The following is a 15,527-nucleotide window of genomic DNA, read 5'->3' as shown; positions in this document are numbered from 1 at the left end:
CCCATTACTGATGTCCAATAAATAACTAATCACTTCATTTTCGATTATCCAGCCAGTACTAGCAAAACAAAAACAAAAAACAAAAAACAAAAAACCAAGAGTGGGGGTTACAAAAGGAACGTAATTATATGCTGAAACTAAAGAGTGTTAAAAAATTATTTTTAAATCTGAATGTGTTCAAAAACTATTAGCAAAACTGAGAAGTCACCCCACCCCCGCCCCAGCAAGAAACTATCAGAATGTTGCCATCAAAAAAGATTTTTATATGAAACAAGGACAAGACACTGTCACAAGTGGTTACTCCCAAAAGACAATTTAAAACCCTAGGAATGACTCTTTTCTGCCCTTTTGCTGGATGAAAAAATGGGAGAATATGAATAAAAATAGTAACTGCAAGCAGTCAATAGCTTTAAAATATGTGTTTATTAGTCATTTCTGGCCAAAAAAGAAAGAAAGCATTCGTAGTATTCAAATAATTATAACATGTTTGGGTTAAATTCCATTTAAAAAGGAAAGAAAGAGTTGGGTATCAGGGTTGTGAACAGTAAAATCACTGGAGAGGTGATCAGATGGAAAGAAACATTATTTGCTTTCCTCATATCTAAGGCAAAGGCGTTTCCCCCAGCCTCACTCTGCTCCCCCCACCCCAGAATGTCCGGCACTGAACAATGCCTAATGGATTCTCTAGTAAAAATTCCACGCTATCAACTCGATAAACCAAAGTCCTCATCATCTCATGCCTCTGCTTCAACGTCAGCCTTTTACTCTCAGCGTGATCCCTGATCCCTTCTCAAGACTAGGACTTGCTTTGCGCTGATCGCCCCCCTCCTACGATCCCAAACGCGAAATCGCTTCCACGAAACGCAAACGGCAAAGAGCCGCGGGCAGGAGAGAGAAAAAAAGGACCGGATGCCAGACTCACCTGGGGCTGCACCGTACTCGAGAGGGAAAACATCTCCTCTGGGCCCTCAGCGACCTCACCCGCCTGCCGAAAGTGCCCCTCTGTCCACGGCTCGGCGGGGAGGCGCTGAGCCCTTTTTTCCCTTTCTTTTTCCCTCTCCCTTAGCCCTCACTCTTCCTAGAAACAGAAAATGGCCTCCCCTTGTTACAGCTGCTGCAACGACATACAATCTGCCCCGGAAGGCAAGCCTCCAACGCAACACTACTTCCGGGACAGGTGGGCTGCATCACCCGCTGGTGAACGCCAGCGCTAGAGCTCCACCTTTCTGGGTCTGACGTTTGTATCCACTACAGTAGCTGAGCAACCCTGGCCCCCAGGCTTGATGTTCACGGGAATAATAAAGGTGCTGGATCCCCAAGCTCTCTGGCGCCGACATATATATATATATATATATATATATATATATATATATATATATATATATATATATATATACACACACACACACATATATATACATGTATACATATATATATATATATATATATATATATATTTCCCCCTTAAGAGGGGACGGCATTGACCCTGTTAAATCTTTTTGCATCTTCCTTACGAAATCTTCCAACATAGTCTCCTTTTCCGACTGGGCCTTGAGTTATGATAAACTCTTTCGCTACAGTTTAGTGCTTTTTATCTTCCCCACAATAAATCGAAAATTGTTCCTATTGGTCCTCATCTGCTTCAGTCAGGCAAGTTACATCCTGTTAACATTGTCAGATGACAGGGCCAGCCACCTGCTTCCTGCTCATCCAGTTTCTCCACATTGTATGATTTCGGGGAGCCAAACCAAACTGGCTTACATTTCGCCCAGGGGTGCGAGGTCGCGAGGGGTAAAAAACAAACAAAACCAAGCAAAAGCGGGGTGAGGGCGGGTCCCATCAACCTCGTTTGGAGGTCAGGAGAAACCTAGTCAATCCCGAGATTTCTTGTAAGCAAAAGACAGTCAGTGCCTCCCCAGTTATTACTAAATGAGGTAATTGGGCCGCGGTCACCGCCCTCGAAGAGTGTGTGGTTGGTTGGAGAATTTCCCAGCGTCCCAGCCCTCAGCTCCTTGGGTACTTCCGCGCTTACGATCCAGAGGTGACAGGGGCGGGGCTGCGCTGGGCTCGGCGCGAGCACGGCAACGCGGTGACGTCACTGCCGACGCATTGCGTGGGCGGGGCCTTACTTTGAACCTAGTTGGCGGGAGTTGTGGCTTGGGAAGGGGCCTTAGCTGATGCTACAGGCTTCCTTCTGGGCTGGCCTGCTATGGAGCGCACTGCGGGGAGCGAGAAGGAGAGTGGAGGAGACGCAGTGACAGTGGAGTGCGTGAATAGGATCCCGGTGCCAAGACCTCCTTCCATTGAGGAATTCACCATAGTGAAACCTATTAGCCGCGGCGCCTTCGGGAAGGTGTATCTCGGGCAGAAAGGCGGCAAGTTGTATGCGGTGAAGGTAAGAAGGCGGGGAGTAAAGAGAGGGAAAGAGTTCGGACCTTCGGCCCTCTTTTCTGCCCCCTGAACTGGGCAGGCTCCAGGGCGGTAGGGGCCTCCACAGCCCTATGATTTCTTACTGGTATGACCTGAGCGCCGGCAGGCCGAGTGGCTCGCCTCTGCCACGCCCTTTTCACACCAACAATGCTTAGGAGACATCAGGACTTCTGAGTCCTTTTTACCGCCTTGACCTTTACCAGAATTAAGTTTGAAACATTAAGTGTGAAACAACTATTTAAAGACTAAACTGAAACATGTTAGAACATATCACTCCTTTATCCTTGCAGCAGTACATATCATTCCAAAAGCATTCAAGAGCTTTCAATGTATTTGAAGCTTTCCTGGCCACTCTTGGTCCTCACTCCCCACTCCCATAGTTTCGGATTACTCGTATTTAAGCACTGAATGAACATGGTAAAGAAACCAGCAGTTTTACCGCTAATGCAGTTTCAACTTCCTGTTGGACGTTGCTATGTGAATCTCTACCAAGTGCCTTGAAATTGTACTTTCCTGACTTTGAACAATCCTCTCCACCTAACTGCTTAAACACTGAACTTTCTGTACTCCCTCTCTCCGCTTAATAAAACCACCTTCATCCCTGTCATTCAGGCTAGAAACGTGAGTCATTTTAATTTCCCTCTACTCCATCTGTATAACCTATGTCTCAACTAGTCCTGTCAATTTTGTCTCATATTCCTTCTCTTTTTTAAAAATTTTTAAAGTTTATTTATTCGTTTCAAATGAGAGTGAGTGGGGGAGGGACAGAGAGAGAATCCCAAGCAGGCTTCGTACTGCCAGTGTGAGCCTGATGAGGGGCTCGGACTCACGGAATGTGAGAGCGTGACTTGAGATAAAACCAAGAGTCAGAAGCTCAACCGACTGAGCCACCCAGGCACCCGGTCTGGTATTCCTTCTTATTATCTCTTCCATTCTATTACGTTCCCAAGTCTGCCCAAGCACAGGACTTCACTTTTTCTTTTTCTTTTGTCTTTTCTTCCTCCCTCCCTGTCTCCCTTCCTTCCTTTTTAAAGTACAAGTCAGTTTTTAGTAAATTAAAAATTGTGTAACTATTACCACAATCCAATTTTAGAACATTTCCATCACCCCAAAAAGACTTCCTGCCCATCTGCGGTACCTCCCCCTTAACACCCTTAGCCCCAGGTAACCACCAATCTATTTTCTGTCTCTGCAGGTTTGCCCTTTCTCCACATTGCATGTAAATGGAATCATACAATGCATGGTCTTTTACATCAGTTTTGTTTTTTTGTGTGTGTTTTGTTTTGTTTTGTTTTGTTTTGTTTTACCTGACAGTGTTTTTGAGATTCATCAGGCCTTCATTTCCAGGAATAGGCCCCTAACTAGAATCGCTATTTTTTCATCCATTCCTTAGGCTGTGACATGCAACCTAACAAACTCCTTAGAAAAGCAATCATGGTCCAAGTCCTGGCCCTAAACATCAACTGTAACTTCCACAAATCCTATGTTCTAGCCACTCCAGACAATTGACTAGTCCGTGAATGCTGTGTAGTACTGTGCTTCTGAACTTACGTTTGTGCTGGTTCCTCCTTAAGTGCTTTTCTTCCACCCTTCTCTGCTCATCTCCACCTGTGTTATTTATGTATTAAGATTCATCTTAGCCCCTCTTCAAACCTTCCCTGACCTCTCAGACACACCCCATTGAATTTAATTCTTCCTTGCTTCATATGTTGCTTTTCCTTCTGCTGTACTTGCTGATCAGTCATTATCACTTATTAAAATGAAAACATCAATTCATTTTTTCGATATTTGTTGAGTGTCCCCTTTGTGTGTAGGATCTAGGGTACAGTGGTGAACAAAACAAACATGCCCTCACAGAGCTTCCAATCTAGTGGAGTCATAGGTGAAATCATTTTACAGACTGGCTTTGCCAATTTCCTTGTTTTCTTATGGAAAGGTTATAAGGCTGGAATTGATAGTGTATTAATAATTTTGTTAAATATTCTAATGAATCTTTGGAAGAAATATGACTTTTAATCATCCTGAGAATTGATCTCAGTGTTGCTGACTATTCAGGTTAGTGCTCCAATTTTAATGTAGATTATATCATAGTTTTGCTTCCACACCAATTACCTTGAAACTTGAAAAGAGTAATTTGCTATTTTCTGTAAGACAACATTTGAGACTATTAACTTTCAGTAGTTCTAACCATTCTTAAGATTTTTTTTTTCCTAGGGAAACAAACTTCCTATGTTCTTCCTCTTTCTAATTCCCATCCATCAAAGAATCAGAAGTTAAAAAAAATTTACTAGCTGCTAATTCTCTGTGCGTAGGTTCCTGATTATGGAGGCTTATTAGGAGGAAGATCACTATCCTTTGACTTTGTTAAAAGAACAGTAGAATGGAACTTTTTTTCTACTAATATGCAGGGCACTAAGGGAACATTTGTTTACTTCTTTTTCCTTCTCAAAAAGGATGTGATACTTTTGCCACTTGATGCCAAAATAAGCAGTTCTCTTGAAAAAAGGTTTGATTTGTTTTCACCATATTTGCTGTTTTTCTGACAGTTTCCTGATGGCAATGTGGAGTACAAATGACATCTGTGTTTTCTCTTCATCTTTTTCTTTCATCTGGTTGTTTTCACAAAAGGCAACTCTGAAACTTGAGAACACTTTGTAATAAAAGATAAAATGAATGTGTTATCATGTTGTCTACCATAGGTTGTCAAAAAAGCAGACATGATCAACAAAAATATGACACATCAGGTGCAAGCCGAGAGGGACGCACTAGCACTAAGCAAAAGTCCTTTCATTGTCCATTTGTACTATTCACTACAGTCAGCAAATAATGTCTACTTGGTGAGTAATTTTCCATTTTTTTCTTCATTTAGCAATCACTGAATTCAGTGACTCAAGAAGAATACAGTCTCTGAGTTTAGTGCACTTGCGTTTGAATTCCAACTTTTGCACTTTCTAGCTTTATGACTTTGACCAAGTACCCTTACCTGTTGTTTGAACCAGGGTTCACCAGAGAAAAAGAATAGGGTGTATGTGGTGTGTGTAGAGGGTGGGGATTTAAGGAATTGTTCTTTGTGATTGTTGGGGCTTTCAAGTTTGAAATCTGCTGGGTAGGCCAGCAGGCTGTAGACCTGAAGAGTTGGTGTTACAACTCAGATCCAAAAAGCAGTGTAGAAGCATAATTCCTTTTCCTTGGGGTTGGTAGGGTAGAGGTGGGAGGCATGGAGGACAGTCTTTTTTCTTTTAAGGCCTTCAACTGACTGGATTGGTCCCACCGAGAATATGGAGGGTCATCAGCTTTAACTCAAAGTCCACCTAGATGTTTATATCATCTAACACACCTTCATAGCAACATTTAGGTTCATGTTTCACCAAATCTCTGAGTACCATGGCTTAGCCAAAATGACACATAAAATTAACTTCCACACCTCAGTTTCCTCACCTGCAAAATGGAGATAATAGTACTTACTTCAGAGGTTACTGTGACATTTTAATAGGTTAATATAAAGCATGTAGAACAGTGCCTGGCACATGGTGCTAAAAATATTTGGCAAGTAAAGGACATATAATGGGAATACTATACAAAGTTTGGTATGTAATAAAGAAAGATTTGGGGAGGTGGTGGATATTGGGTGTGTGGACTTTGACAATTGCTTGCTTTTCATTTCTAAGGAAGAATTTGAGGGGGCAGGAATTGGTGAGGATATCTTGACTACATATTTTAGAGATTCTTTTGATTTCTGAGATGATCTATGGATTAAATGGTGACTCCAATAGCTTCTGTTTGGTATGCACAAATGGTTTTCCATGAATGAATGGGTCTTAGGATGTAGATTTTAGACGCCAGATTCATAGTTTACCAAAGGAATGCTGATTTCTTTCATAATTTGATTGCCTTCAGTAGTGGAAACCCTTTCTCCTCGATATGCTGAAGCCCTCTGTGGAACTTAATTGTGCCACACTTCAACATTTTTCTATGTCAAAAACTTGAAGGGTGCCTGGGTGGCTCAGTCAGTTAAGATTAAGATCTTGGCTCAGGTCATGATCTCACTGATCGTGAGATCTGACAGCATGGAACCTACTTGGGATTCTGTCTCTCCCTCTCTCTCTGCCCCTCCCCTGCTTGCACGTGTGTGAGTACACATACATTCCCTCTCTCAAAATAAATAAACTTAAAAAAAATTATAAAAGTTTGAGTCTGAACAGAACTCTCATGTGGAAGAACATGATATTCAACTTCGAGTTGTAGACCTGAATGTTCAGGAAAAGTTATAAACACAGTCAAATCTGAAACTCTTTTGGTACCTGATGGTTAAATCCATTTCTAGTCTTTCAGTAAATCTGTGAGTATATTTAGACTGACATTAAATGTGGTTACAGGGACGCCTCAGTGGCTCAGTCTGTTAAGCATCTGACTCTTGATTTCACCTCAGGTTGTGATCTCATGGTTCATGATCTCATGCTTTTGTCTTGTTCCTTGTATTACACACTCAGTAAACCATCCTTAATGGTTAGATATATAAATGTAAGACAATATGAGAAAATCTAGACGGTGGAAATATCCTTTGCCCTGAGGGCGCAGAACCTGCTCGGGATTCTCTCCCTTTCTGCCTGCTCACACTTTTTCTCTCATTTTTTTTTTTTTTTTTTTTTTTAATGTGGTTACACAGATTTAATGGGAAGGCCAGAAAATTTTGGAAAGTAAAAAGTTTTTCTAGGACAGTGGTGAGCACCTTTTCTGCATTGGGACTAATTTAGGATGGGTAAAAAGATTTTTAGGGGTGCCTGGGTGGCTCAGTCGGTTAAGCGTCCAACTTTGGCTCAGGTCATGATCTCCCGATTCATGGGTTCGAGCCCCGCGTTGGGCTCTGTGCTGACAGCTTAGAGCCTGAAGCCTGCTTCAGATTCTGTGTGTGTGTGTGTGTGTGTCTCTCTCTCTCTCTGCCCCTCCCCAACTTGCACTGTCTCTCTCAAAAATAAATAAACATAAATAAATGTTTTTTGTACAGTTTAAATAAGTACATGAAATGTGATCATATTGTAAGTACTGTTCTACTTATTTTTTTTCCACTTACTGGTGACCTCATCCTTTTTTTTTTTTTTTAAGTAAGTTTTATTTATTTATTTTTTTGAGGGAGAGAGAAAGAAAGTACACTCGTGCAAGTGGAGGAGGGACAGAGAGAAAGAATCTTCACTTGATCTTAGCCAAAAGGCCGAGAAGTGATAGAGAATCTTAAGCCAGCTCCACGGACCTGCAGGCTCAATCCCACGACCAGACTGTGAGATCATAACCTTAGCTGAAACTAAGAGTTGGATGCTCAACCAACTGAGCCCCCTAGGTGCACCAGACCTCATCCTTTTTAATGGCTACAGAGAATTCCATATATTTATTTAGGAATTACATAATTTTTATAACAAATATCCTATTGATGAGTTGCTTTGGGTTTTTTTACTGTTCTAAAAAACACTCCAATGAATACCTTAGCATGAATTGCAGTTCCTGTTGTAATGACCTTCTCTGTGAGAAGCTGTGAAGTTGGATTTTGGAGAAAAGATATAAATTTGTATTGGAATTCACCCTAAATCAGTATTAAAGACAGCCCCTCTGGAGACACCTTTGCTCTGAGAAAGCCAGAGATATGGGTCTAATTTATAGGATAATTCACTGAGTCAAAAAAAATATAGAGAGTATCAGTAAGAAGGTGAAAAATACTGTAAGAATAATTGACTTTTGGGGCACCTGGGTGGCTCAGTTAGTTAGGCCTCCGACTTCAGCTCAGGTCATGATCTGTCAGTCTGTCAGTTCGAGCCCCACGTTGGGCTCTGTGCTGACAGCTCAGAGCCTGGAGCCTGCTTTGGATTCTGTGTCTCCCTCTCTGTCTGTCCTTCCACCACTCACACTCTGTCTGTTTCTGTCTCTCTCTCTCTGTCTCGCAAAAATAAGCATTAAATTAAAAAAAAAAAAAAAAAGAGTAATTGACTTTACATCTTTTACGTCTGTGGTGAGCCAAATCTGGTCCACTGTTTCTATACAGCCTGTGAGCTGAGAATAGTTTTTGCATTTTTAGAATGTTGAAAAAAATCAAAGGAAGAATAATATTTTGTGACATATGAAAATTATATGAAATTTGAATTTTGATGAATAAATACATTTTATTGGAATACAACTACATCCTTTTGTTTACTTATTATCTATGGCTGCTCTTTTGCAACAACAGAAGAGTGAGGTAGTTGCCACATAGAACCACACATGGCTCACAAAGCCTAAAATACTTACTATCTGGCTCTTTACAGAAAAAGAAGGAAACACTGATGTATTCCATTCACAAAGACAATAGGGGACTAACTGTTTAATCAGACACTGCTTATGAAACAGTATGTGGTAAGACCTTACAGAGCATCAGGAAAAATTAAAAGATTAAACACAATATCCTATTAGTTTCAGGTGTAAATCATAGCGAGTCCATATTTTCATACATTACAAAATGATCCCCACAATAAGTCTAGTTACCATTGGTCACCAAATTTAATTGCAATGTCATTGAGTATATTTCCTGTGCTGTACTTTTATCCCCATGACTTATGTATTTTAAAACATTTTTGTAGAAAGAGAAAAATATATCATGAGTTCATGCTTCAATTTCCAATTCAATGGAAAATTATAGAATTTTTACTCAACATCTTTGAAAAATATATAACATGTAAAAATATTTTGAAAAAAAATATGTATTCTTTTACCCTGACTGTGCAGGTTCCTAACAACATTAACATAATTATTCATTGGCTTTAACTTACAACATTATGTATATCTGGTATTTTCAAAACAACAATACCAATATTGTTTTACTAACACTGAAGCAACTGGATTTAATTTAGGATTTTTTTGCAGTTCTTTTTCCCCTTGGGATATACTATCATAATTCTGGGGGTGGCTCAGTTGGTTAGGTGTCCATCCGACTCTTGATTTTGACTCAGGTCAATGTCTCATGGTTGGTAAGATGGAGCCCCACATTGGGCTCTGCACTGACAGTGCAGAGCCGGCTTATGATTCTTTCCTCGCTCTCTCTGCCCCTCTCCCCACCCCCTCTCTCTGTCTCTCTCTCTCTCTCTCTCTCTCTCTCTCTCTCTCTCTCAAATACATAAATAAACTTTAAAAAAAAAATTTTTTTTTTTTGAAAGAGAGCAAGAGCAGGGGAGGGGCACAGAGAGGAAGACACAGAATCTGAGGCAAGCTCTGGGCTCCGAGCTATCAGCACAGAGCCTGACTTGGAGCTCAAACTCACAAACTGTGATTCATGACCTGAGCCAAAGTCAGAAGCCTAACTGACTGAGCTACCCAGGCACCCCAATAAACTTTTTTTTAATTCTGTTTTTTGGGGGCACCTGGGTGGCTCAGTTGGTTAAGCATCCAACTTCAGCTCAGGTCATGATCTCACTGTCGTGAGTTCAAGCCCTGCATCGGGCCCTGTGCTGACAGCTCAGAGCCTGGAGCCTGCTTCAGATTCCGTGTCTCCCTCTGTCTCTACCCCACCCCTGCTGGCGCTCTGTCTCTCAAAAATAAAAATAAACATAAAAAAATTATAATTTCCTGCAGTTGTAAAAAATAATAATGATAAAAAATAAAATTCTGTTTTTTGAAGTTACTTGAAATAACTTTCTGAACAGTTATGAAACATGACATAGTGCTAGAGTCACTTGTTCCCCTTTCGTATCATAGATTTCTACTTAAAAAAGTGAATCCATAAAAGTACTAGAAGAAAACTTTTATAATCATAAGTTGGTGTAGGTCTTACTAAGTACAAAGTAAAACATTTTTATACAAAATACCATTTACATAGTCGAATAACAAGTTTGGAGAAAATATTGTTCAAAAGACACACAAAGGTAAAAATAAAAATCAAAAAAAAATAAAATTTTGAATTGATTAAAAGAAAAAAAGACACACAAAGGGCTAATTTTACTACTGTGTAACAGGTTTTACACATCAATAGGAAATAATTAAATACCCAATAGAAAAATGGGCACAGAAGTGATTCACAGAAGATACATAAAAGACCAAAAATTGTGTAAAGGTCTCCCTAACAGTAAATAAAGTGAATGTTTAAACAAGTCCATTTTTTTAGATTGACAAAGATAAAAAGGATCAATAACAATCGATGAGAATGTAAGAAAATAAACACTCATGAACTCAAATACAGTATCTACTTATTTTTCTACTACTGTAAACTACTTTAAACTCTTTCACTGGCAGAGACATTTTATTCATGCTTATATTCCCAGTGCTAGCACAGTGTATAACACAGATTTTGTGCTTAATAAATGTTTTAATGATTGATATCACCAACAAACATTGACTAGTCTCTACCAGGGAAATTACTGGCCTAAAAGGGAACGAAAGGACTTTGTTTTATTAAGTTCTTAGTAGGCAGTATCTTATACCTTAAAACGATACAAATTTTTGAGAGTAATGACTAGTGCATGTGGAAGGAATAGTATTGCAACCACATAGCAATAGTGGATTCAGACAAGAATCACCTATAGTCACATGATGCTAAAATCAGTGCTTGAAAATTTGTTGGGAAACAGGTTATTTGCATACTCTCAAAGTATTTCCTCCATTACTTATTAATGAGCAAGGGATAAAAAAGTGCTTCTTCAATGGAGAAATCTGGAAATTACCACCTTAACTAAGTGATCAAGGTCAACATCACCAGTAATGGAACATGCTGACATTAGGTGTCCCATCTGGTGAGAGTCTCTAGGAAAGAGTCAACATCTTATTTAGTTGACTTATTTAGTATTCCTGCCAAAAATACATAGCCTGAATTAAATCGTGAGGAAATAATCAGATGTCAGGAAAGACTACCCCCCTCAAAAAAGGCAAAGGACTGTCCCAGATTAAAGGAGACTAAAGAGACATGACAACTAAATCCCATGCATGGGCAGCAGGATGAGGGGAAGTGCTATCTGGGATGTTTATTTAGATACTCAGAGAAATTTGAATATGGACTATAGATTAGATAATACATTATAGTAGTGTTAAGCTCCTTGAATTTTATTATGCTGTAGTTGTGTAAGAATATCCTTGTTAGATACATGATGAAGAATTTTGTATCGTGACCTCTTCAACTGTATTCTCCAATTATTTAGCAAAAGCTTTAAAGCTATAAATATCAGTTGTTAATGTTGCCATGTTTTTAAAAAAGTTTTAATCTTTATTTATTTATTTTGAGAGAGAGACAGTGTGAGCAGTGGAGGTGCAGAGAGAGAGGGAGGAAGAATCCCAAGCAGGCTCCATGCTGCCAGTGCAGAGCCTGATGTGGGGCTCGAATTCACAAACCATGAGATCATGACCTGAGCTGAAATCAGGAGTCAGACACTTAACTGACTGAGCCACCCAGGCACATCACCATATTTTTAAATTAATTTCTTTAGTCTGAATAGAAATACACGCATTTAAGATATTTGTGTCAGGGCGCCTGGGTGGCTGAGTCAGTTGAGCGTCTGAGGCTCAGGTCATGATCTCACAGTTCGTGAGTTCGAGTCCCGCATCGGGCTCTGTGCTGACTGCTCAGAGCCTGGAGCCTGCTTCAGATTCTCTGTCTCCCTCTCTCTGCCCCTTCCCTGCTCATGCTCTGTCTCGCAAAGATGAATAAACGTTAAAAAAAAAAAAAAAGATATTTGTATCGATAATGTTAATAATCCTATTATTTTATTATGTAACATAATAACATATGTTTGTTAATTATTAACAAAGGTTTATTTTATATTCATATATGAGGAGAGGAAGAAAGCAAATGTGGCAAAATGCTCACAATAGGTAAATCTAGATAAAGAGTATATGGGACTGTCCTTATACCTTTTGTATAAGTCTGAATTTTTATTTAGATTAAACATTTTAATTTAAATTAAAAAAATTATATGGCAACATGAGCAAACTTGGTATTAATGTATACTGAGTGATATCAAGAAAATGTGTCTGTGCTGGGGTGCCTGAGTGGCTCAGTCAGTTAAGCATCTGACTTTTGATTTCGGCTCAGGTCATGATCTCATGGTTCATGAGTTCAAGCCCCCCCCACTGGGGCTGAGCCTGAGACTCTGTCAGTGCAGGGCCTGCTTGGTATTCTTTCTCCCTCTCTCTGCTTTTCCCCTGCTTGCACTCTCCCTCCCCGCTCTCTTCCAAAATAAATTTTAAGAAAATGTGTCTGGGGGCTCTTGGGTGGCTCAGTTGGTTAAGCGGCCCACTTCAGCTCAGGTCATGATCTCTTGGTGCGTGAGTTCAAGCCCCGCGTCAGGCTCTGCGCTGACACCTCAGAGCCCGGAGCCTGCTTTAGATTCTGTGTTTCCCTCTCTCTCTCTGCCCTTTCCGCTCATGCTGTGTTTCTCTGTCTCTCTAAAAGTGAATAAAAATGTTAAAAAAATTTTTTTAAATGTGTCTGTTATAGAACCATGCTAAAAATACATAACTGTAACACTCAAATAACATTTTTAATCATATTGTTTGTATTTTGTAATATTTACATTCCTTTTTGATAGGTAATGGAATATCTTATTGGTGGAGATGTCAAGTCTCTCTTACATATATATGGTTATTTTGATGAAGAGATGGCTGTCAAATATATTTCTGAAGTAGCCTTGGCTCTAGACTATCTTCACAGACATGGAATCATCCACAGGTAGAGACTGTTGTACAAACTATTACTTAAAAGCACAAGTAATCAAATTATGTATTAAATATTTGAGTCTGAAATATTTGCATAATCATTTGCCTATGTATCTGGGTTATCTAAAGTTTGGTAGATAACCCAGGTAAACATATTGTGTATGTTTAGAAGCTCCATCAACTCTTCTTTCATCTCCCCTCCCTTTGTTTTTTTTAATATGTTGCTTTGAGCATCAGTATGCCATTTTGCTGTGAAGAATATTGAATCTTTTTTCTACTCCTTTATTGTCACACAGAAGTGCTATATTTTATAATTCAAGCTGACTTACAGTGTTTTGCTCTGTGCACGGTCACGTTCTAAAATGTCATGTTCTAAGTGGCTCTCCTCTATTAAGGCTTAATCTTACCCTCCTTGAGAGAGGTAAATATGATTTTGACTTGGCCTGAAGTTTATTTTATCTAATGAAGTTTATTTGTTTTAATGGAAAAATCTAATGAATAATGCCAAAGCTAATAAAGCATTGCATCAGTTAACTTTCTCATAGGTTCAAATATACAAAAGATCATTTACTTTTGAGAGTTGTTTCCCACATTTTCAAAGCCAGCAATAAGTGCCTTATTTTAGAGAAAATATATAGGGTTTGAATCTTCTCTGTAACTTTCTGGCTTTTTCCCCTGCTAATTCTAACATCAACACTAGCTCTTTTTTAGTTATCTGATATTTGTCTTTTGTATATCCAGGGATTTGAAACCAGACAATATGCTTATTTCTAATGAAGGTCATATTAAGCTAACAGATTTTGGCCTTTCCAAAGTTACTTTGAATAGAGGTAAGAAAAATAGGAGGTAAGTATCTTTTTAAAAATCCAACAAATTTTACGCACTACATGTTATTAACTTACACTATTTTGTTAGCTTATAATGACTAAAATTTGATTATTATTTGTTTCAAAAAAGACTAGAAAGGTATATTGGTATTTCCTTTCTATGAAAGATGAAAAATGGTAATAATTATTCCTAAATCCTTAAGGGCCCTCAAAGATCTTTGGATCTTCAAAGAAGAACTCACCATTTCTGTTCTTCTGACTTTTTGTCTCTACTGAAACTAGTTTGACCAATTAAACATCAGTTGAGTGATTAGAATGAAGTAATACCTACAGAACTTACTCACACGGACAGGACCACCTTGATAAACTAGGGGCAAAGAAACTACACACAAGACTCACACACACAAACACACACATTTTTATGGGAGTATGTTAATTTCACTACTAGTAATGAAAGAAAAGCTAACTTAAAAAATAACAAATGAATCATTTCACACTATTAAGCTAGGCAAAAAAAAAGAGAGAGAGAGAGAGAGAACTGAAGATCCAGAATTAATGAGACTGTAAAAGCACAGTTACACATTGTAATTAGCACAGTGCTTTCCAACGTATGTCTAACAATGTGTTTTAAGAAACAAGTTTTCATTCTTTCTGACCTAGTGACTGGTTATGTCTTGGAATTTATTCTTTTTTTTTTTTTTTTAATGTTTATTTATTTTGAGAGAGTACACATGTGCAGGAGAGGGGCAGAGAAAGAGGGAGACAGAGAATCCCAAGCAGGCTCCACGCAGTCAGTGCAGAGCCCAATGCAGGGCTCAACCTCACAGCTCTGAGATGATTACCTGAGCCAAAATTAAGAGTTGGATGCTCAGCTACCCAGGTGCCCCGTCTTGGAATTTATTCTGAGGAAATGGTTCTAGAGAACAAAATAATATGAACATAACTTTGTAGCAGCATTGTTTCTAAAAGAGAGAAACTAGAAAAAGTGTTAGATGAACATAAGAGAAGGGAAGCAAAAATAATATAAAAACAGGAAGGGGGACAAAACATAAGAGACTCTTTTTATATAGAGAACAAACAGAGTTGCTGCAAGGGGTTGTGGGCGGGGAGATGGGCTAAATGGGTAAGGGGCATTAAGGGATCTACTCCTGAAATCATTGTTGCACTATATGTTAACTAACTTGGATGTAAATCAAAAAATTAATTAATTAATTAATTAAAAAGTCTAAAAAAAGGTATGGATACTTGAGAGTTTATTGACTTTGTAGCATATTGTATCATCTATTAAATTGGTAGCAGATAGAAATAAATGAACAGTAGGAAATTGGGCTTATAAATTATAAAGCATGAGATTATAATTATTTGAAATTAAATATAGATCTATAATTCTTTATCTAGGAGTAAAATTTCAAAAAGTTTTGAATACCTAAAGGTTTTTCAGCTGATAATAAAATTTGACCTGAACTGATGTGGGCTATTTATAGTTTTTATTAATCCAATTTCACATAACTACTCATACTCTTTATAACAGTAATAATAATATTCGAGTACCAGGCTGCTAGATGAGATGCCACTAAGGATGTTCCTAACTATACAGTATACTGGATATTT

The 15,527-nt window shown here is 38.7% G+C and overlaps 2 protein-coding genes across 4 annotated transcripts in view; one reads left to right on the top strand and one right to left on the bottom strand.

The window, feature by feature from the left end:
• The window catches only part of YME1L1 (YME1 like 1 ATPase), a 52,115-nt gene extending 50,863 nt beyond the window's left edge, over positions 1 to 1,252 (bottom strand). The window contains exon 1 of the mRNA XM_007081325.3: positions 923 to 1,252. Coding sequence (XP_007081387.2) covers positions 923 to 955 — 33 coding nt within the window. The 5' untranslated portion in view covers positions 956 to 1,252. The remainder of the gene's footprint in view (positions 1 to 922) is intronic.
• Positions 1,253 to 2,150: 898 nt separating this feature from the next.
• The window catches only part of MASTL (microtubule associated serine/threonine kinase like), a 35,311-nt gene continuing 21,934 nt past the window's right edge, over positions 2,151 to 15,527 (top strand). For 2 of the 3 annotated variants that reach the window (XM_042991274.1, XM_007081324.3), the window contains exons 1-4: positions 2,151 to 2,395; positions 5,130 to 5,267; positions 12,963 to 13,102; positions 13,831 to 13,919. In XM_042991274.1, the coding sequence (XP_042847208.1) occupies positions 2,210 to 2,395; positions 5,130 to 5,267; positions 12,963 to 13,102; positions 13,831 to 13,919 (553 nt within the window). In that variant the 5' untranslated portion in view covers positions 2,151 to 2,209. The remainder of the gene's footprint in view (positions 2,396 to 5,129; positions 5,268 to 12,962; positions 13,103 to 13,830; positions 13,920 to 15,527) is intronic. The other variant, XM_042991275.1, reaches the window with a different exon arrangement.

The sequence above is a fragment of the Panthera tigris genome, chromosome B4 (genome assembly GCF_018350195.1).
Source record: "Panthera tigris isolate Pti1 chromosome B4, P.tigris_Pti1_mat1.1, whole genome shotgun sequence".
In the NCBI taxonomy this organism is placed as follows: domain Eukaryota; kingdom Metazoa; phylum Chordata; class Mammalia; order Carnivora; family Felidae; genus Panthera; species Panthera tigris.
The sequence above is the reverse complement of the archived record's forward strand: the minus strand, read 5'-3'. Positions and strand labels throughout refer to the sequence as shown.